The sequence below is a fragment of the Rutidosis leptorrhynchoides genome, chromosome 3 (assembly GCF_046630445.1).
Source record: "Rutidosis leptorrhynchoides isolate AG116_Rl617_1_P2 chromosome 3, CSIRO_AGI_Rlap_v1, whole genome shotgun sequence".
Lineage (NCBI taxonomy): Eukaryota > Viridiplantae > Streptophyta > Magnoliopsida > Asterales > Asteraceae > Rutidosis > Rutidosis leptorrhynchoides.
The window spans coordinates 372,439,209-372,461,407 of NC_092335.1; the positions used below are offsets into that span (position 1 = coordinate 372,439,209).

The 22,199-nt window shown below is 37.8% G+C and overlaps 1 protein-coding gene across 1 annotated transcript; it reads left to right on the forward strand.

Moving 5' to 3' along the window:
* Positions 1-427: 427 nt before the first annotated feature.
* On the forward strand, positions 428-2,841 carry LOC139897631 (very-long-chain 3-oxoacyl-CoA reductase 1-like). Its single transcript, XM_071880328.1, has 3 exons — positions 428-1,246; positions 1,339-1,408; positions 2,396-2,841. The coding sequence occupies exons 1-3, from the start codon at positions 540-542 to the stop codon at positions 2,648-2,650; spliced, it is 1,032 nt and encodes a 343-aa protein (XP_071736429.1). The 5' UTR covers positions 428-539; the 3' UTR covers positions 2,651-2,841.
* Positions 2,842-22,199: the final 19,358 nt, after the last annotated feature.

Consider the following 22,199-nt stretch of genomic DNA (forward strand, 5'->3'; position numbering starts at 1 on the left):
GCACAAGAGATACTTTCTTATGTATGACTCAAGGCATATTTTTTCATACATGACACAAGCAATTCATATGTAAGCCCTATCTAGAATTGATTGTGAGCCACGAGAACTTCATCTCTTACTAGGTTATTCACGATAACTGAATCGGAGTGCAACATTCAATATCCTTCCAGATCTAACCTGCACTGGTACGTATATACTCCCTAATCGAAAATACGTATCAACATCGTTAACTATAACCATTATTAAAAGACCAATATCTATTGCACATTAACGACGGACTATTGTTAGAAAACTAGTTAAATTAAATTAAACTTCTATACATTATTGAGAATAAAAAAAAAAAAAAAGATATTAACGATATTAATCTAAACGTAACACAAATAAAAATCCAGACACGCATATTTCATGTACCAAAAGTAACTGGGAAGTGAAAAAAACCACTTGCTAGTTGCTACGCCCCCACATCATCTAATTTCAAAAGATCATAATGCTCGATTTTATTGTTCCAACAGCCAACAAATCCCACCAACCGTACTATTATGCCAATCTATAAAACCATCTACAAGATCCAACCTTTTATCCCAATTTCCATATTCAACCCCCCAAAAATGGTTCTCACTTTTTTGGAAACCCTAAAAATCCAACCTTTATGGCTAAATTTCTTAATTGTATTGGGTTATCTATCTTTTCTAAAGACTTCAACTTTAATTCTCAAATGGGTGTATGTTAATTTCTTCAGACCTGCAAAGAATTTGAAAAAGTATGGATCTTGGGCACTTGTTACTGGATCCACAGATGGCATTGGTAAAGCATTCGCATTTGAATTGGCTAAAAAGGGTCTTAATTTAATCTTAGTGGGTAGAAACCCTAGTAAATTAGAGAGTGTTTCATCTGAGATTAAATCAAAATTTAATAAAACCCAAATCAAAGAAGTGGTTTTTGATTTTTCTGGTGATTTATCTGAAGGAATTAAGAAGATTAGTGATGCAATTGAGGGGTTAGATGTTGGGATTTTGATAAATAATGCTGGTGTTTCATATCCATATGCTAGGTTTTTTCATGAAGTTGATGATGATTTGTTGACTAGTTTGATTAAAGTCAACGTTGAAGGGACTACTAAAGTAACTCAAGCTGTGTTACCTGGTATGGTAAAGAGAAAAAAAGGTGCAATTGTGAATATTGGTTCTGGTGCTGCTATTGTGATTCCATCTGATCCCCTTTATGCTGTTTATGCTGCTACTAAAGCGTAAGTTCAACGTAAAGAGATCGATTTATAACTAAGTTTATCGCACACTATGAATCATGATACTAATTATTGGTTGTTGTTCTTCTGTTTAGGTATGTTGATCAGTTTTCAAGATGTCTGTATGTTGAATACAAGAAAAGTGGTATTGATGTGCAGTGCCAGGTAGATCTTACTTTATATTTTAGAGACAACATTCTTGATAGTTTGTTTAATTATTAACTTTAATGTGTTTTTCGATAAACTCTGTTAGGATCTGTACTCACATACTTTATATACTAGGCTTAGAAAACTGATGATCATACACCTAGTTACATGGTTAAGTAATTTGTCTACATGCACTACCGTTGCTGGAATTGTGATATTACGTGTTGCGTTTTATGTTTATATGGGCATTACATTACCCAAACAGAATCAAGTCAAATAGGGGTGTTCATCAGTCCGATATTTGGTTTCCTCGGTTTATTCGGTTCAGTTTCGAAAATTTTGAAGGCAAAACTAAAACAGAATTCAAATTTAAAACCGAAACCGAACCAACAATCAAATTCGAAGTCAGTTCGGTTTAAACCGAAAAATCATAAATTAACCAAAATAAGCATAATATAACGATTTAATCCGATTCTTGATTAAAATCGGTTTTTCGTCTACATATTTTTATCAATAATTTAACATATTATTAGTTTAATTCGGTTTTGATTTCGGTTAAACCGAATTCATAAAAGTAAAACCGCAACCCGAATCTAAATTTGAAAACCAAATTCAAATTCGGTTTGATTTTTCTCCGGTTTAAATTCAGTTTGGTTTCGGGTTAATCAGTTTGAAACCAAATATTGAACACTCAAACTCTAGGCATGGGTACCTTATATGCAGGGTGAGTATAAATGTATATGCCCTGAAAATCTTTTATCCAGCTTAATTTAGGTAAAGAAATACAAGATTTTTAATTGGGCTCATGATATTGTGATAAGCTTGAACATTAGCTTGTATGAAACTATGAAAGAAGTAAACACTTAAGATAAAATATCCTCAAAAGTTACAATTAGTAGCCTTGAAAAGGTCCAAGACTCGAGTCGAAAAAACTTAAATAAAACAAATTGTGTCGATTTTTATAGGTGTGTTTCACAACGTAACATTTTAAAAATGGTTTTATAGGTCCCATTATACGTAGCAACGAAGATGGCATCAATAAAAAGGTCATCATTTTTTGTACCATCAGCAAGTGGGTATGCAAAGGCAGGGTTGAGGTGGTTAGGACACGAGCCTCGTTGCACACCTTACTGGCCACATTCGGTCATCTGGGCTTTGCTTTACTCGTTACCAGAGGCCATCGTTGATGCTTGGCGTTACGGGTTCTGTCTCAAAATCCGAAAAAGGGGACAACTTAAGGATTCTATGAAGAAAGATTGATGATGATGGTGATAATATCTTTTCTGTTTTATTTATTGAAAATTTAGCAGTGAATGTAGTTTGGTTTGTGCAATTTTAGCATAAAGAATGATCATCATTCAAGTTTCATATGTTATCTAAATTCTGGTTATTATTTTCAACTTATGTTCTCTTTAAGTTTTGATTAGAACTGATTTTTTTCAAAATTCAGGCCTGTAGATTAAACATGTTTCCTTTCATTTCACATCGATAAATGATCGAATACCAATAGGTAAATTTGGTGAACGAACTGCAGACAATCTTACAGAATGGCATGTGATATACTTGGTGCTCATGCTGCTAACACCACCATTGTTATTCGCTTTTGGCCTATAGTTTGAACCTAAAATTCTATTCGAATTGATCCTTTTCAACCCGTTATACAACTTGTGGAACTCACATTTTGTGAAATAACAGTTTAATGGACAGGCCCGGATACCGGGCCGTGCAGCCTGTGCCACTGTAGAGTCCAATATGGCAATATATATGATCCAGTTTCTATTTATTTGTTAAAGTAGAAATCGAAAAGGAAGACCATTTTATGCCGTGTTGTTTTAGTCATGAAGCGGCTATAAATAACAAAGGACAGTCAAATATTGATGATTGATGCAAATGAACTTTACTAAGGTTGTTAAAAAGTTGTTGTCAAGTGAAACAATGAGACTTGTCGGTATTTTAAATCTTTCGAAACAAAAGGATTGTTTCCCTAATGCAACAATTGCTTATAGGGTATTGTTGATAATTCCGGTTACAGTGGCATCTGCTGAAAGAAGTTTTTCAGAATTGAAGTTGTTGAACTCTTACTTGCAGTACACAATGACGTGAGAGCGACTTAATGGATCAGCGTTGATAGCTATTGTGAATGGTTTGCTGGAGAGTGTTGATTATGAAGAGTTGATTAACTACTTTGCTTTTGCTAAGAGAACGACACACGCACACAACACACAACACAACACACACACACACACACACACAACACACCACACAACACAACACACGCACGCACGTGCACACGCACACACACACACACCATTAATATTTGCTTTTGGACTATATTTTGAACCTAAAATTCTATTCGAATTGATCCTTTTCAATCCGTTATACAACTTGTGGAACTCGCATTTTGTGAAATAACAGTTTAATGGACAGGCCCGGATACCGGGCCGTGCAGCCTGTGCCACTGTAGAGTCCAATAAGGCAATATATATGATCCAGTTTCTATTTATTTGTTAAAGTAGAAATCGAAAAGGAAGACCATTTTATGTCATGTTGTTTTAGTTATGAAGCGGCTATAAATAACAAAGGACAGTCAGATATTGATGATTGATGCAAATGAACTTTACTTTGAATTAAGGTTGTTAAAAAGTTCTTGCCAAGTGAAACAATGAGACTTGTCAGTATTTTAAATATTTTGAAACAAAAGGATTGTTTCCCTAATGCAACAATTGCTTATAGGGTATTGTTGATAATTCCGGTTACAGTGGCATCTGCTGAAAGAAGTTTTTCAGATTTGAAGTTGTTGAAGTCTTACTTGCAGTACACAATGACGCGAGAGTGACTTAATGGATCAGCATTGATGGTTTGCTGGAGAGTGTTGATTATGAAGAGTTGATTAACGATATGGCCAAAACAGACGGTTTTATTTGTGCGGTGTCGTTAGGTCGTAACACGTCAGAATTAGCTACCAAAAGAGAGTAACGGTTTTATCATTTATATTTAGCTGGGTTCCCTAGCTATAACTCACCTACTTGTCTTCCTTTTAACGAGTAAGTGGTAAATATAACTCAGGTTCGTATTTTTGTATGTTTGCTCAGTAATGTGGGACAAAAGTGCATATATAGTTAACCCTAGTGACAAGAGGTGATAAATTAAGATTAACTAATACGGTAATTTAACTGAAAAGATAAAGATAGATAGGTATGGAGAATAGAATTCTGATGGGGAACTATTACAAGAGTTCAACTTCCTAGAATAAACACTAAATCTCAATCAACTGGGCTATGAACCTAACTGATTTGTCACTAAGAGTTTAAGCTTTGAAGATTCTGGCTAAGATGGATATCCATACTCCCAACGTTAACCTTAGAGGGTTTAAACGACCTTATGGATAGAATCCTAGGTACATGAACAAAGTGGTATATCCCCAAAAGAAAGTTTCAGCTTTTCTTAATCCTAGTTGGTCTAACTAAAGCAATATTCCACCACTTAATACTATGCTATGCCTTAACATTAACAGATGTGCAATTTTAGATATTCTAAGGTACTACTAATTGGATTAGAAGTCTCTCTTTTGCGATCACTTACTCAACCCCGGATCATCTTACAATATCTCAAGAACATTGCTTCTGACGCGAATCATGCTTCTAAGCAAGCCAATGTTCACTGAACTCTATATTGCCTACTCTAATCACAACCTAAATGGGCAGCTCTTCTTTGATGAATAAATGGTTATCTGTACGTAGGTACTATATCCCTATTGTGACATTAAGCACACATAACTACTTATCTTGTATCCTAGGGTTGATCATGTCCTAATACTAGGTTATAGCCACGTGAATAAGCGAAAATGGTGATCCGTAAATTAAACTTCTAAACCGTCAAGGTTTCAGCATAACAGTAGGATAAGTTTCAGACAAATTATTCAACATAAAATAAACATTTGTAACAGATAGATAGGCATGCAAGATGAAAGCAACTTAAGATAACAAGGTAACTTTATTAAATTAAGGAAAGCGTTCACCGTTTACAGACGAGATCTGGAACATTACAAGTGCTGACATCCTCTAGACCGCTCCTATTACAATCTTCGACGTTCGCCTCCGGGTACTTATTTTCCTGCTCGGAGGTGAGAAGGCCTTGAAAGCTCTAGTGAGAGAAAGTGTATTGTAGTGAGAGAGTGAGGAGAGGTGTGTTGAAATTGGATGACAAAAAGCCTTTAAATAGACTTGAAATTTCCCTCGTTTGCCAGAACAGCCCGTTTGTAGGGGCCGTTTAACCTGGCCGTGTGGCAGGCCGTTTGTGATCCAGGCAAGCCGTTTGGCAGGCCGTTTGGCTTGCCTGGTCACCTGATTTTACTGGATCGTAACTTGATTTCTTGTCTTTCACCGTTTTCGCTCTAGAATCTTCGTTTTAGCTCCGTTTCTCTTGATTCTTTTTGCATCGTCTTCGTAGTTACTTTATCTACAAATTTAACCGAAAAAACGATTATTTTTCCGACAAAGTTTTGAACTTTATGCTTTTTGGGACTCAATATCGGGGGTAAAAACATGACTTTTTAGCCGATATCAAATATCCCACACATAGACTTTGCTTGTCCTCAATCAAACTTTCGAGCTTTAAACACTGAAGACTTTTATTCGTAGCGATCAAGTGGTCTTTGTTTCGCAAGACGGAGGAGCGAAAACTTAGTTTTATTCTTTTTGTTATTCTCAAACCCTTTTCCGCAAGCATGAGAGGATGTTACATAACTGAGGTTATCTCACTCGGGTCACTCATTTCACTAAAGTGTTTAGGGTGTCCTATAGTTCTAAGAAATGAAATCGCTCTTAGCCAGTCATGCTCACATTCTTTATCATAGGCTTGATCAAGACTCAAATCTCCATCACTTATTTGAGAGAACTTTCAGTTATGGTCTCAGCTTGTATCGTGAAGAGATGGTGATTTTTGAGGTTTCTGGGGTGTGAAGGGTTTTGATAGATAGGAGTTTCTTTGAAAGATCGAATTTCGGTGATCCTTTCAGCTTTTTGTCAGGAATTTCAAGGTGAGCATCCTTCTTTTTGACTGCCAGGAGTTCTTTTTCTCGAATCTTTTCTGGTTCTGCTCCTTGTTTCAGAACCTTTATTCATCAAAATATTTGCTTTTGGGCAAGCATCTTTTGCTTTTCTCTTCGAGGTCTCCTTTTATTGGCGGTCTCCTTGATAGTTGGCTTGGATGCTCACATTTTCTAATGCGGTTTTATAGAGGATTTCCCGGGAGGAATGATTTTTTCGGGATTTATTTCTTTATTTATGAAGTGAATCGAATGGATAGGTAGTGGTGGATGGAATTGTGGTGATTTGGAGTGAAGATGGCAAGGAAGGTGTGTAATGGGGGTGTTTTTGTCTTCACGAATAGTCGAGGTTCTAACTTAGTAATCCTCGTCAAAAAGTGTGACTCCGAAATGTAGATCAAGAGCAAGTTCTGATTCCGAGATGTTAACATCGGCGCGCTCAACGGAAGTATAGTGAAGCACTAAAAATGAGTGCTTATAAAGCCTTATGATCATGCATATTTTTACCATTGGGTTTAACATGCCTGCTCAATGCGTTAGTGGGGTTTAAGGATCTTAGAACAAGGCTCTCCGGTCCGGCTACCGTGAATAACCTTGGCCGACATGATGATGTCGGCGGGGTGGCCAAGTGATTAAGTCCACCTTCGATAGCGGTCGCTGATCGGAAGGCCCCAAATAAGGTTGTAGGTGCTAGCTTAATAAAGAACTAACCTGTTAACCTTGAAGAGACGAAGAATGATGCTTAATTACGTAAGGCGTGTGGCAGATGGTAGTTACGTAATGTGACGATGTTTAGAATGATAGTTAGGGTTTGTATATATAGGCAAACCCTAATTCTAGAACCATCCGAGATAATGGCAATCCTTTCCATAACAAACTCCCCCGAATCACGGATGTAATTATGGAAAAGATATTTACTTGATAGCCAAGTAATCGCTGTTCCGGGAACAAAGGCATTAGATACGAATCCGCATACCGCATAACGCACATGAGCACACGCATACGTACCCTAGAGGGTGCCCGCATAGATTTGCAGGTGCATATGCGTATACGCACCCTAGAGGGTGCCCGCATAGATTTGCGGTATCATTATGCCCCCCCAGTTTGATGTTATATGGCGCAAGACATATGACATCAAACTATTAAGCGGAAAAAACAAGAAAACGGCTAGCATTCAATGTTCCGCGTGCGTTTTGAGGTCATTTAATGCCTGTCACTGTCGCAGAAGACCATTCGGCTGACAAGACGTAAAGTGGCAGTTGGCAGGCGCGTGTCAGCCACGCGCTCATAGGTAACCATACCCAACTGACATCCACGCGCGCACTTAAAATGCCACCCGTTGATCGCGTAACACGTGTACAGCCATGATCAGCGCATTCCACCCCATGACTCCAAATCGTCACTATAAATAGCCCCAATTCACACACATTTCCATTTTTCTGCTCCAAGCTTCCCCAATACGCTGCTATATTCAATTCCGATCAAATCCTAAATATTCCGGCCACCGTCTAAAGGTTAGTAATTCTCCAACCACTCTATAGAAAATGACTAAGGCTAACGAGACCTATGTAGATAGTGTTAGATCGGTTATAGAGCAGAAACACATTGATTACTTAGTCAAACAATACCCACCGTTAGCAAAGTACAATCCGGTGCCACCCCTGTCTAATCAGCGTGCTCACGAGCCACCGGAGAAGAAGGTGGCCATCTACGAACATGCTTTCAAGCACGGAAACTTTAGGGTTCCCCCCTCTGACTTCTTCCTAGGCGTACCAGACCACTTCAGGGTGGGATTAGGGCAGCTACACCCGTATGCCATAGGTAAAATAGTACTGTTTGAGATGTGGTGCGTCGTACTCAACAAGGTACCGCTGGTTAAAGTTTTCTGTCATCTATACCGCTTAGCCAATCACCACAAATCCTGGTTCACCTTCTTCGCCCGACAAAATTTCACAAAAACCCCAAAGTCGAATGAGGGTAACTGGAAAGAAACTTTCTTTTACATTGACCAAACTGTAGTTGGTACCAATTTTCCGCAAACGCTTATATGGTGCGAGAAGGTGGAGAAGGATGTGAACAAAACCCCGGTCCTTGATGACGAAGAAACAAAGCTATTGGCGGAGTGCGCTAACGCACAGCTGGTGCATCGGTCATACAGGAACGTAATGTTGCGGTTAGGGAAGATCTCCGCACACTGGCCATGGGAAGATGTGCATCCAGCCATAGTCGGACCGGATGGAAAGGGTAGGAATAGTATAATCACTGATGTTATGCGAGGTGTATACGAAATAGTTTATATTTTACTAGGAAAAACTATTAAATACGATACAATTTTACACAAGATATTTATTTATTTATAGAATGGATATACTTAAACCTTGCTACAACACTTATAGGCAGTGTACCTAATCGTACAGTAGTGTAGTTTTTAGTAAGTCCGGTTCGTTCCACAGGGAAATCTTTAAACAAAGCTCAACGCTATATTAATTTACTTTTATAAAAATATAAACATATATATAAGTAATATTATTATTATAAAGGGGGTTTTTACCGTTTAATGACCGGTTTGTCGATTTTAAAACTTTAGTCGCAGTTAAAACCAAATGTAAAATATTAAAAATAAATACAAGACTTAAATTAAAGCGTAAAGTAAATAACAATAATGAAATTGCGAATAATAAAAGTGCGATAAAATAAACTTGCGATAATTAAAGAGTACGATAATTAAAAGTGCGATAAAATAAATTAACAATAAAAATGCGATAATTAGAAGTGCAATTAAATATAAAATAAAGGAAATTAAATATGAAATAAAAGAATTATGCTTATTTAAACTTCCGTAATCATGATGTTCGACGTGTTGATTTTAGTTTTATGCCCATGGGTTAATTGTCCTTTGTCCTGGATTATTTAATCTGTCCGTCTGGTTTTTGTCCATAACAGTCCATCAGTCATAAATATAAAGTGCGAGTGTCCTCGTCAAATTATTATTATACCCGAAGTTAAATATTCCAACTAATTGGGGATTCGAATTGTAACAAGGTTTTAATACTTTGTTTAATGAATACACCAGGTTATCGACTGCGTGTAAACCAAGGTTTTACTACTTTGTTAACAATTACACCAATTACGCTTGAATGTAATTTCACCCCTGTTTTAATTATTCTAGTGGCTATTAATCCATTCCCGTGTCCGGTTAAATGAACGATTATTCGTACATATAAATACCCCGCCCATCGTGTCCGATCGAGTGTATATGGTAATTTATAGGGATGCCCAATTGTAAATCTTTATATTAACATTAACAAACTATCATTTAGTTAAACAAATATAAAGCCCATTAATAGCCCATAGTCTAATTTCCACAAGTGTCGTTCTTTTGTCCAAACCCCAATTATGGTACAAAGCCCAATTACCCAATTTTAGTAATTAGCCCAACATCATGATTACTTCGTTTTAAATAAGCATAATAATAACTTAGCTACGAGACATTAATATAAAAAGGTTGAACATAACTTACAATGATTAAAAATAGCGTAGCGTTACACGGACAGAATTTCGACTTACACCCTTACAACATTCGCTAACATACCCTTATTATTAGAATTATAATTAAAATTAAAATTAAAATATAAATTATATATATATATTTTACGTATATATGAGAGAAGAGAGATTGATGGATTGGTTTTTTGGTTCACTAAAACTCGATTTTATAGGAGATGTGGCCTGACTTTTCATGCCATGCGATCGCATGGACTTTCTTCTTCCTGGCCATGCGATCGCATGGCCAGCTGGGAGAGCTCACATGTTGCTTGTTTCCTTGTGCCGACGTTTTATAAATAATATAATATATTAAATAATTATAAGAATTATTTAAATATTATATTATATTTATGTGCATAGTTGACTTGTAATTTTTAGTCCGTTGCGTCGAGCATTGAGAGTTGACTCCGGTCCCGGTTCCGGATTTTCGAACGTCCTTGCGTACAATTTAATATCTTGTACTTTGCGTTTTGAATCTTGTACTCTTGTAATTTCGAGACGTTTCTTATCAATAATTGGAACCTCTTTGATTGTCTTTTGTACTTTTGAGCTTTTTGGTCGTTTGCGTCTTCAATTCGTCGAATCTGTCTTTTGTCTTCACCTTTTATTATTTAAACGAATATCACTTGTAAATAGAACAATTGCAACTAAAAGCTTGTCTTTCTTGAGGAATAATGCTATGAAATATATGTTCGTTTTTAGCATTATCAATCACGTACTAACATAACAGAGTGCTATTTTATATGTGCTAACACATGCGTGCATGTTTGCAGAGATGAAGATGAAGAAAGTACTGACTGCGGAGGAGATTGCAGGCATCGCCTTCCGCGAGCAGAATGTGAACCAGCAGCTAGAGCAGGAGAAAACTGGCGAGAATGCACCTGCCACCTCCAGTAACAAGCGCAAGGCCGCCGAAGCCTCCCAATCCCAACAGAAGAAGAAGAAACTCACTCCCAAACAGAGGGAGGACAAGCGGAACGACAACTTCGTTCCCATCGAACCCCGTTCTGCGGATCTACCTCCCCCATCTGGTAAGAGTTCTGCTTTCGCGCATACCGCATACTTAAGTTTGCATTTATCTAACCATACGGTATAATACGCAGAGCATGCTGAAGAGACGCATCACACCCCACCGCGGGTCAATCCGGACCTCGAAGCTACCGCCGAGTCAAAGGACAAGACGATACACCTGGACTCCGAGTCTACACCAACCCCGCCACACGGTAGCTTCCGATTGGCGAATCTGGCGCAGCTCACCCAGTCATCGGCGAAAAATGCCGCAGAACAATCCGCCTTCCTCCAACAAATCTTCCCGGCTGAGTTCCGCAACCAACTAGCCGCACTGCCTTTTAATCAGGCGCTCAACGCCTTCGTTCAAAACGGCCTCATCTTTTTTGGCATGGTTGCGGATCAAGCCCGCCGTTCCACTAACTTGTATCAAGTGGCCGTGCGGAAAGAGACAGAATTAGGGCTGCTGCAAGCGGGAGTTGATCAGGTTAAGAAAGACAGGGACGCCGCGGAAGAAGCGCGCAAGGCGGTAGAGTTAACTGTGGCGGAAACCAAAACCGTATTGATTGAAGAGAGAAAGAAAAACCGCGAGCTGGTTGGGGAAGTTGACCAGTCCAAAGGGGAGACTGAGTGTCTGTGGGTGGAGCTGGAAAAGGTTTCTAGGGAGAAGGATGACGCGGTAACTGGCCGCGAGCTAGCGGAGGAGGACTTGACAAAACTTCGCACCGCACTTCCTACCATTGCGCAGAAGGTGATGGATTCCGGGCCCGTGTCCGACAAGTTCAACGCCTATGTTGACGCTGTTAAAGACCACGAAATCAACAAGGCAGTGCTAGAGGTGATCCAAGCCTGCGGGCTCACACCGCCGTACCCCGACGTCGTGCATAAAAAGTTGAAGGAGGGTACGGCTGCGGTGCTCATGGAAGCGGAAGAAGCCATCACTGACATCCCGATCCCCCTAATTAATGCGTTTGCGGCGGACCCGAACATGTCGATTGACGGGTTCCTCAAAGAGGATTATTAGGTTGTTGTAATAGTTTGCGCCGTAAGTCCTATGCTTAGGCAGGCAATTGTAAATACAATTTTTGGGCCTTCAGTCCCGTGATGGGCAGGCGCTTTAAACAATTACCATTTGTAATAACTTTATGTATATATTATCGTGTCATGCGTAGTGTATTAATTTGTTTATATATCGCGAATCAAAATAAAGAATTAACCGCATGCCCATGCGCAAAGTTAACCAAAACTTATGCGTATGATCAGGTACTGCGTAAAATAAACCAATACTTTAGCGATTTTACCTTGAACAACTTAGACTCAAAAGCTACTGCATTATTGCTTTGTCATGTACTAGGGGTGCACTTTAGCTGTATGGTAAGCAACGCAACTAAAAACAAACCAATGCTTTTATGCTTAAGAGTTCCACACGCAAACCAATGCGAGAGTAATTACGCACAAGCAAACCAATGCTTGTATTTTTAAGTCGACTTGGCAGCCATCTAGTCTGCGTGGCGCTTGGCTAGGGTAAAACCAATTCCCTTCGCCTGCCGTTAATGTCTAGCCTTGTAACCAAACAGGCTTCTGCCGCACGGGGGCTAGAGGACACCCCTTAAGTAGGCAGGAACCGCATACAAAAAGAAATAAATAATAAAAGTATGCGCGAGTAAATATTCAATTGGCATTAATCATGATTACAACCGCGACACATCCAAACGGACGGAAAATACATAGAAAAAATAATGCGCTAAAATAAATTGGAGTGATCAAGTCCATCCAGCTACATATAACATTTTTTCAATAATGTCGCGTGCCAAGTGCGTTACACCGGTTTTCCATCTAATGTCTCGAGATGGTATGCCCCGGTGTTGCTTGCTTTTGCTACCCTATACGGACCTTCCCAGCGGGGGCCCAATTTCCCAGTATCCTCCGCATGACTTGCGTCATTCTGACGTCAAACTAAGTCCCCGCACTTATAAGTGCGCGAACGCACACGCTGATTGTAGTACTTTGCAATTTTCTGCTTGTTATTGGCTTCGTTTACAGCCGCAGAGAGTCTGCGTTCTTCAAGAAGATTAAGATTTTCTCGCAAAGCTTCTGAGTTATTTTGTTCGTCAAAATTCTGTATGCGGAACGTTGGTACCCCAATCTCTGCGGGCACAACAGCTTCTGACCCGTAAACCAAACTGAACGGAGTTTCGCCAGTGCTTGCTTTCGGCGTTGTTCTATGTGCCCACAAAACTTTTGGTTGTTCATCCACCTAACCAACTCTGCCATGGCCCAATCTAGCTTTGATTCTGGCCACTATATCCCAGTTAGTGACTTCGCACTGGCCATTCGCCTGCGAATGCACAACGGAAGTAAAAGTTTGCTTAATATTAAGCTCTGTGCACCAACTACGAAAAGGATCCCCCGCAAACTGTGTACCATTATCACTAACGATTTCGTTTGGTATGCCGAATCGACAAACAATGTCTTCCCATACAAAGTTTCGCACCCTTTTTCCCGAAATTGTTGCCAGCGGTCGCGCTTCAACCCACTTCGTGAAATAATCGATTGCAACAATCAAGAATTTAATGTTTCCTCGGCCTTTTGGAAATGGTCCGACTATGTCAATTGCCCATTTGCAGAATGGCCATGGTGAGGAGACTGGTATCATTGGATGCACAGGTGCCCTGCTGATAGGTGCATGTATTTGGCAGGATTCGCATTGCTTAACTATTCGCGCAATATCTGCGTACATTGTGGGCCAATAATAACCTAGCCACATAATTTTTGACACAATAGACCTGTGCCCTGAATGAAGAGCACATGCTCCCTCATGTACCTCGCGTATAACCTCCTCTGCCTCTTTCGGACCAATACATCTTAAGTGCGGCCCTAAATAATTTTTTCGATATAGGACATCACCCTCAAGGGCATACAGTGGTGCCTTGATGCGGACCTTCTTCGCATCAAAGGAATCCGCAGGTGATGTGCCATCCCGCAGGAAAGCAATAATAGGTGTCATCCATGTTGAGCTAGATTCCTCAACAGGTGCTACCAAAGGCATCATAACAATGGATTTTGCATGCAGTTCTTCTATAAGAACTTTCTTACCCAGATGATCAAAAGCCAAAGCAGCCAATTTGCTAAGTGCATCCGCTTTCTTATTTTGCCCCCGCATCACGTGGGAGATTTGAAAAGCTTCGAATTGGTCAGCGAGGTTATGAACAAGCGATAAATATTGCTGCATGGCAATGTCGTGCGCTTCAAAGTTGTAGTGACCCGAACTTTTCCATGTTTATATATATTAATTGAGATTGATATTTACATGATTAAATGTTTCCAACATGTTAAGCAATCAAACTTGTTAAGACTTGATTAATTGAAATATGTTTCATATAGACAATTGACCACCCAAGTTGACCGGTGATTCACGAACGTTAAAACTTGTAAAAACTATATGATGACATATATATGGATATATATATAGTTAACATGATACTATGATAAGTAAACATATCATTAAGTATATTAACAATGAACTACATATGTAAAAACAAGACTACTAACTTAATGATTTTTAAACGAGACATATATGTAACGATTATCGTTGTAAAGACATTTAATGTATATATATCATATTAAGAGATATTCATACATGATAATATCATGATAATATAATAATTTAAAATCTCATTTGATATTATAAACATTGGGTTAACAACATTTAACAAGATCGTTAACCTAAAGGTTTCAAAACAACACTTACATGTAACGACTAACGATGACTTAACGACTCAGTTAAAATGTATATACATGTAGTGTTTTAATATGTATTTATACACTTTTGAAAGACTTCAATACACTTATCAAAATACTTCTACTTAACAAAAATGCTTACAATTACATCCTCGTTCAGTTTCATCAACAATTCTACTCGTATGCACCCGTATTCGTACTCGTACAATACACAGCTTTTAGATGTATGTACTATTGGTATATACACTCCAATGATCAGCTCTTAGAAACCCATGTGAGTCACCTAACACATGTGGGAACCATCATTTGGCAACTAGCATGAAATATCTCATAAAATTACAAAAATATGAGTAATCATTCATGACTTATTTACATGAAAACAAAATTACATATCCTTTATATCTAATCCATACACCAACGACCAAAAACACCTACAAACACTTTCATTCTTCAATTTTCTTCATCTAATTGATCTCTCTAAAGTTCTATCTTCAAGTTCTAAGTGTTCTTCATAAATTCTACAAGTTCTAGTTACATAAAATCAAGAATACTTTCAAGTTTGCTAGCTCACTTCCAATCTTGTAAGGTGATCATCCAACCTCAAGAAATCTTTGTTTCTTACAGTAGGTTATAATTCTAATACAAGGTAATAATCATATTCAAACTTTGGTTCAATTTCTATAACTATAACAATCTTATTTCAAGTGATGATCTTACTTGAACTTGTTTTCGTGTCATGATTCTGCTTCAAGAACTTCGAGCCATCCAAGGATCCGTTGAAGCTAGATCCATTTTTCTCTTTTCTAGTAGGTTTATCCAAGGAACTTAAGGTAGTAATGATGTTCATAACATCATTCGATTCATACATATAAAGCTATCTTATTCGAAGGTTTAAACTTGTAATCACTAGAACATAGTTTAGTTAATTCTAAACTTGTTCGCAAACAAAAGTTAATCCTTCTAACTTGACTTTTAAAATCAACTAAACACATGTTCTATATCTATATGATATGCTAACTTAATGATTTAAAACCTGGAAACACGAAAAACACCGTAAAACCGGATTTACGCCGTCGTAGTAACACCGCAGGCTGTTTTGGGTTAGTTAATTAAAAACTATGATAAACTTTGATTTAAAAGTTGTTATTCTGAGAAAATGATTTTTATTATGAACATGAAACTATATCCAAAAATTATGGTTAAACTCAAAGTAGAAGTATGTTTTCTAAAATGGTCATCTAGACGTCATTCTTTCGACTGAAATGACTACCTTTACAAAAACGACTTGTAACTTATTTTTCTGACTATAAACCTATACTTTTTCTGTTTAGATTCATAAAATAGAGTTCAATATGAAACCATAGCAATTTGATTCACTCAAAACGGATTTAAAATGAAGAAGTTATGGGTAAAACAAGATTGGATAATTTTTCTCATTTTAGCTACGTGAAAATTGGTAACAAATCTATTCCAACCATAACTTAATCAACTTGTATTGTATATTATGTAATCTTGAGATACCATAGACACGTATACAATGTTTCGACCTATCATGTCGACACATCTATATATATTTCGGAACAACCATAGACACTCTATATGTGAATGTTGGAGTTAGCTATACAGGGTTGAGGTTGATTCCAAAATATATATAGTTTGAGTTGTGATCAATACTGAGATACGTATACACTGGGTCTTGGATTGATTCAAGATAATATTTATCGATTTATTTCTGTACATCTAACTGTGGACAACTAGTTGTAGGTTACTAACGAGGACAGCTGACTTAATAAACTTAAAACATCAAAATATATTAAAAGTATTGTAAATATATTTTGAACATACTTTGATATATATGTATATATTGTTATAGGTTCGTGAATCAACCAGTGGCCAAGTCTTACTTCCCGACGAAGTAAAAATCTGTGAAAGTGAGTTATAGTCCCACTTTTAAAATCTAATATTTTTGGGATGAGAATACATGCAGGTTTTATAAATGATTTACAAAATAGACACAAGTACGTGAAACTACATTCTATGGTTGAATTATCGAAATCGAATATGCCCCTTTTTTTTAAGTCTGGTAATCTAAGAATTAGGGAACAGACACCCTAATTGACGCGAATCCTAAAGATAGATCTATTGGGCCTAACAAACCCCATCCAAAGTACCGGATGCTTTAGTACTTCGAAATTTATATCATATCCGAAGGGTGTCCCGGAATGATGGGGATATTCTTATATATGCATCTTGTTAATGTTGGTTACCAGGTGTTCACCATATGAATGACTTTTATCTTTATGTATGGGATGTGTATTGAAATATGAAATCTTGTGGTCTATTATTATGATTTGATATATATAGGTTAAACCTATAACTCACCAACATTTTTGTTGACGTTTTAAGCATGTTTATTCTCAGGTGATTATTAAGAGCTTCCGCTATCGCATACTTAAATAAGGACGAGATTTGGAGTCCATGCTTGTATGATATTGTGTAAAAACTGCATTCAAGAAACTTATTTTGTTGTAACATATTTGTATTGTAAACCATTATGTAATGGTCGTGTGTAAACAGGATATTTTAGATTATCTTTATTTGATAATCTACGTAAAGCTTTTTAAACCTTTATTGATGAAATAAAGGTTATGGTTTGTTTTAAAATGAATGCAGTCTTTGAAAAACGTCTCATATAGAGGTCAAAACCTCGCAACGAAATCAATTAATATGGAACGTTTTTAATCAATAAGAACGGGACATTTCAGTTGGTATTCGAGCGTTGGTCTTAGAGAACCAGAAGTTTGCATTAGTGTGTCTTATCGAGTTTGTTAGGATGCATTAGTGAGTCTGGACTTCGACCGTGTTTACTTGAAAAATGATTGCTTAACAAATTTTGTTGGAAACTATATATTTTTAACATGTGAATATTATGTGATATATTAATCTCTTAACGCGTTTGATATTATGTGATAGATGTCTACCTCTAGAACAAGTCCCATTGACTCACCTAATAATAATGAAGAGTCAAATGTAAATTGGAATGATTCGTGGACTGATTCACAAGTTCCCAAAGAGGAACCGGAAGAAGAGTCGGAACCGGAAGAAGAATCGGAACCGGAAGAAGAATCGGAACCGGATGAAGAAATAGAACCGGTGGGGGAAATAATAAAACGGTTAAGTAAAAAAAAATCCTCAACCAACCGACCAAGGTTAATTATGGTCAATGGTGTTTCCGCCAAGGAAGCAAAATATTGGGAGGATTACCAATTCTCCGATGAATCGGATTCCGACGAGAATTTCGATGATGTTATAGAAATTACCCCAACTGAATTTAAAAAGGCAAAAGAAAATAATAAGGGAAAGGGCATAAAAATAGAGAAATCTAATTCCAACCCCGATGAACTTTATATGTATCGTCAACCCTCGAAGTCCTTAAGTTGTAACAATGATCCGGGAACCTCTAAACCACCAGGTTTTTCTAAACCAATGTGGAAAACGACGGCTCGTATTAGGGGAACATCATATATCCCTAGAAACTTGGCAAAACGAACCAAAACCGAAGAAGAAGAAACAAGCGAGTCAGAATAAGATAGTTGTATTCGTGTGGTGTAATATATGTAATATAGTGTGCTTATGCTTTATGATATATGTAAAAATTGCTTGTATTAATAAGTATTTTTTTTTTATGAATCTAACTCTTGTCTATTTTACAGTATAAAAACACAAAATGGATAGTCAACCCAATATTTTAAGAGACCTACCCGGAGACATGATTGATGAAATCTTGTCTAGAGTCGGTCAGAATTCTTCGGTATAACTATTTAAGGCGAGATCAGTTTGTAAGACATTCGAAGAACGTTCTAAGAATGCCTTGGTTTATAAAAGGCTTTCGTTCGAAAGATGGGGGATATCACATTGGGAAATCCATAAGATACGATGTGTTTACTTTGACGCATATATTGCGGGGAACCCAAATGCTATTTTACGCAATGGGTTAAGAAATTATTTTGACTCAATATATCCGAATATTGGACTTCATGATTTAGAAAAAGCGGCTAACATGCAACATAAAGAAGCATGTTATGCTTACGGATTAGTAATGTTCGCTTCTCACCAAAGTGAGAACAAGAACATCGGGCTACAACTATTAAACAAAACGTTCTCACAAGTGACGGAGTCGGTAATTGGGGTAAGAAATGAGGTTTTTAGATTGTTACGGGACTGTTGGACATTACGTAACCCTCGTCCCTTTGACGACGTTACAACACGCTGTCTTATCAACGGCCATAACGGTTATGTTCCACAAGACCAAGGATGGGAAGTAATCCTAGTAAAACCAGAATGCATGACTTGTTTCTGGACGTATGAATTACGTGTCTTTATTGCCTTTGCTGAACGACTTGTGTACTAGCTAGAATTATCTTCACAACCATCTTGTATCAAATTTATTGTGTGCTATATTTCATGTTATATGTAATATAAGCGGTATTGTAAGTTTGTAAAATATTGTGTAAAATTTTGAACGCGAAATATTATTATAATCAGTTTTTCATATAGAATTGTAGTAGTTGAATTGTATATTAGCTACTAAGTATGAACTTAACGGGTAGGTACTACCCGAATTTAAACTTATAAAACGCTAGTATGAAGAAAAAGCTTTTATAAATGAGTTCATATTATGCTACGAAATACTATTAACTACTCTTAATATTCTGTATGATTAACTTGTTCCATTTGATTATTTTGAAGGAAATGGCACCGACTACTCGACACACCGTGAATATGAATGAAGAGGAATTCCGTACTTTTCTAGCTTCAAACATAGCCGCAGTATAGACTGCGCTACATACCAACAATAACCTTGGATCTAGCAGTACAGGAAATTGTGTAGGATGCACCTACAAAGAATTCACTGCCTGCAAACCTTTGGAATTTGATGGAACCGAAGGACCGATCGGATTGAAACGGTGGACCGAGAAGGTCGAATCGGTGTTTTCCATAAGTAAGTGTACTGAAGAGGACAAAGTGAAGTACGCTACGCATACCTTCACAGGTTCTGCGTTAACATGGTGGAATACCTATCTAGAGCAAGTGGGACAAGACGATGCGTACGCACTACCGTGGTCAGCATTCAAGCACTTGATGAACGAGAAGTACCGTCCCAGAACCGAGGTCAATAAGCTCAAGACAGAACTTAGAGGGTTACGAACCCAAGGATTTGATATTACCACATATGAAAGATGATTCACATAATTGTGCCTATTGTGTCCGGGAGCATTCGAAGATGAGGAAGAGAAGATCGACGCGTTTGTGAAAGGATTACCTGAAAGAATCCAAGAAGATATAAGTTCACACGAGCCCGCCTCCATACAACAGGCATGTAGAATGGCTCACAAACTAGTGAACCAGATTGAAGAAAGAATTAAAGAACAGACTGCTGAAGAGGCCAATGTGAAGCAAGTCAAAAGAAAGTGGGAGGGAAACGGTGATAAGAATCACCAATACAACAACAACAGCAATTACAACAATAATCGCAACAATTATCCCAACAATCGCAACTACAACAAACGGCCCAACAAACACAACAACAACAACAACAACAACAACAACAACAACAACAACAACAGCAACAGCAACTACAACAATCATCCCAACAACAATAATAACCGCAACAACAACAACAATCAGAAGCAGCTATGCCAAAGGTGTGAAAAGTATCACTCAGGGTTCTGCACTAAATTTTGCAACAAGTGTAAAAGAAATGGTCATAGCGAGGCGAAGTGTGAGGTCTACGGACCAGGGGTTAATGGAACGAAAGGAACAAATGGTGTCGAAACGAGTAATGGCGGAGCAAGTAGTGTCGGAGCAAGTTATGCCAATGTAGTTTGTTATAAATGTGGAAAATCGGGTCACATTATTAGAAATTGCCAGAACCAGGAGAACACGAATGGACAAGGCTGCAGAAGAGTTTTCAATATTAATGCGGCAGAGGCACAGGAAGACCCGGAGCTTGTTACGGGTACGTTTCTTATTGACAATAAATCTGCTTACGTTTTATTTGATTCGGGTGTGGATAGAAGCTATATGAGTAGAGATTTTTGTACTAAATTAAGTTGTCCATTGACGCCTTTGGATAGTAAATTTTTACTCGAATTAGTAAATGGTAAATTAATTTCAGCAGATAATATATGTCGGAATCGAGAAATTAAACTGGTTAGCGAAACATTTAAGATTGATTTGATACCAGTAGAGTTAGGGAGTTTTGATGTGATAATCGGTATGGACTGGTTGAAAGAAGTGAAAGCAGAGATCGTTTGTTATAAAAATGCAATTCGCATTATACGAGAAAAAGGAAAACCCTTAATGGTGTACGGAGAAAAGGGCAACACGAAGCTACATCTTATTAGTAATTTGAAGGCACCAAAACTAATAAGAAAAGGTTGCTATGCTGTTCTAGCACACGTCGAGAAAGTACAAACTGAAGAAAAGAGCATCAATGATGTTCCCATTACAAAAGAATTTCCCGATGTATTTCCGAAAGAATTACCGGGATTACCCCCACATCGATCCGTTGAATTTCAAATAGATCTTGTATCAGGAGCTGCACCAATAGCTCGTGCTCCTTACAGACTCGCACCCAGTGAGATGAAAGAACTGCAAAGCCAATTACAAGAACTTTTAGAGCGTGGTTTCATTCGACCAAGTACATCACCGTGGGGAGCTCCTGTTTTGTTTGTCAAGAAGAAAGATGGTACATTCAGGTTGTGTATCGACTACCGAGAGTTGAACAAACTTACCATCAAGAACCGCTACCCACTACCGAGAATCGACGACTTATTTGATCAACTACAAGGCTCGTCTGTTTATTCAAAGATTGACTTACGTTCCGGGTATCATCAAATGAGGGTGAAAGAAGATGATATTCCAAAGACTGCTTTCAGAACACGTTAAAGTCATTACGAGTTTATGGTCATGCCGTTTGGTTTAACTAATGCACCAGCTGTGTTCATGGACCTTATGAACCGAGTGTGTGGACCATACCTTGACAAGTTTGTCATTGTTTTCATTGATGACATATTTATTTACTCAAAGAATGACCAAGAACACGGTGAACATTTGAGAAAGGTGTTAGAAGTATTGAGGAAGGAATAATTGTACGCTAAGTTTTCAAAGTGTGCATTTTGGTTGGAAGAAGTTCAATTCCTCGGTCACATAGTGAACAAAGAAGGTATTAAGGTGGATCCGGCAAAGATAGAAACTGTTAAAATGTGGGAAACCCCGAAAACTCCGAAACACATACGCCAGTTTTTAGGACTAGCTGGTTACTACAGAAGGTTCATCCAAGACTTTTCCAGAATAGCAAAACCCTTGACTGCATTAACGCATAAAGGGAAGAAATTTGAATGGAATGATGAACAAGAGAAAGCGTTTCAGTTATTGAAGAAAAAGCTAACTACGGCACCTATA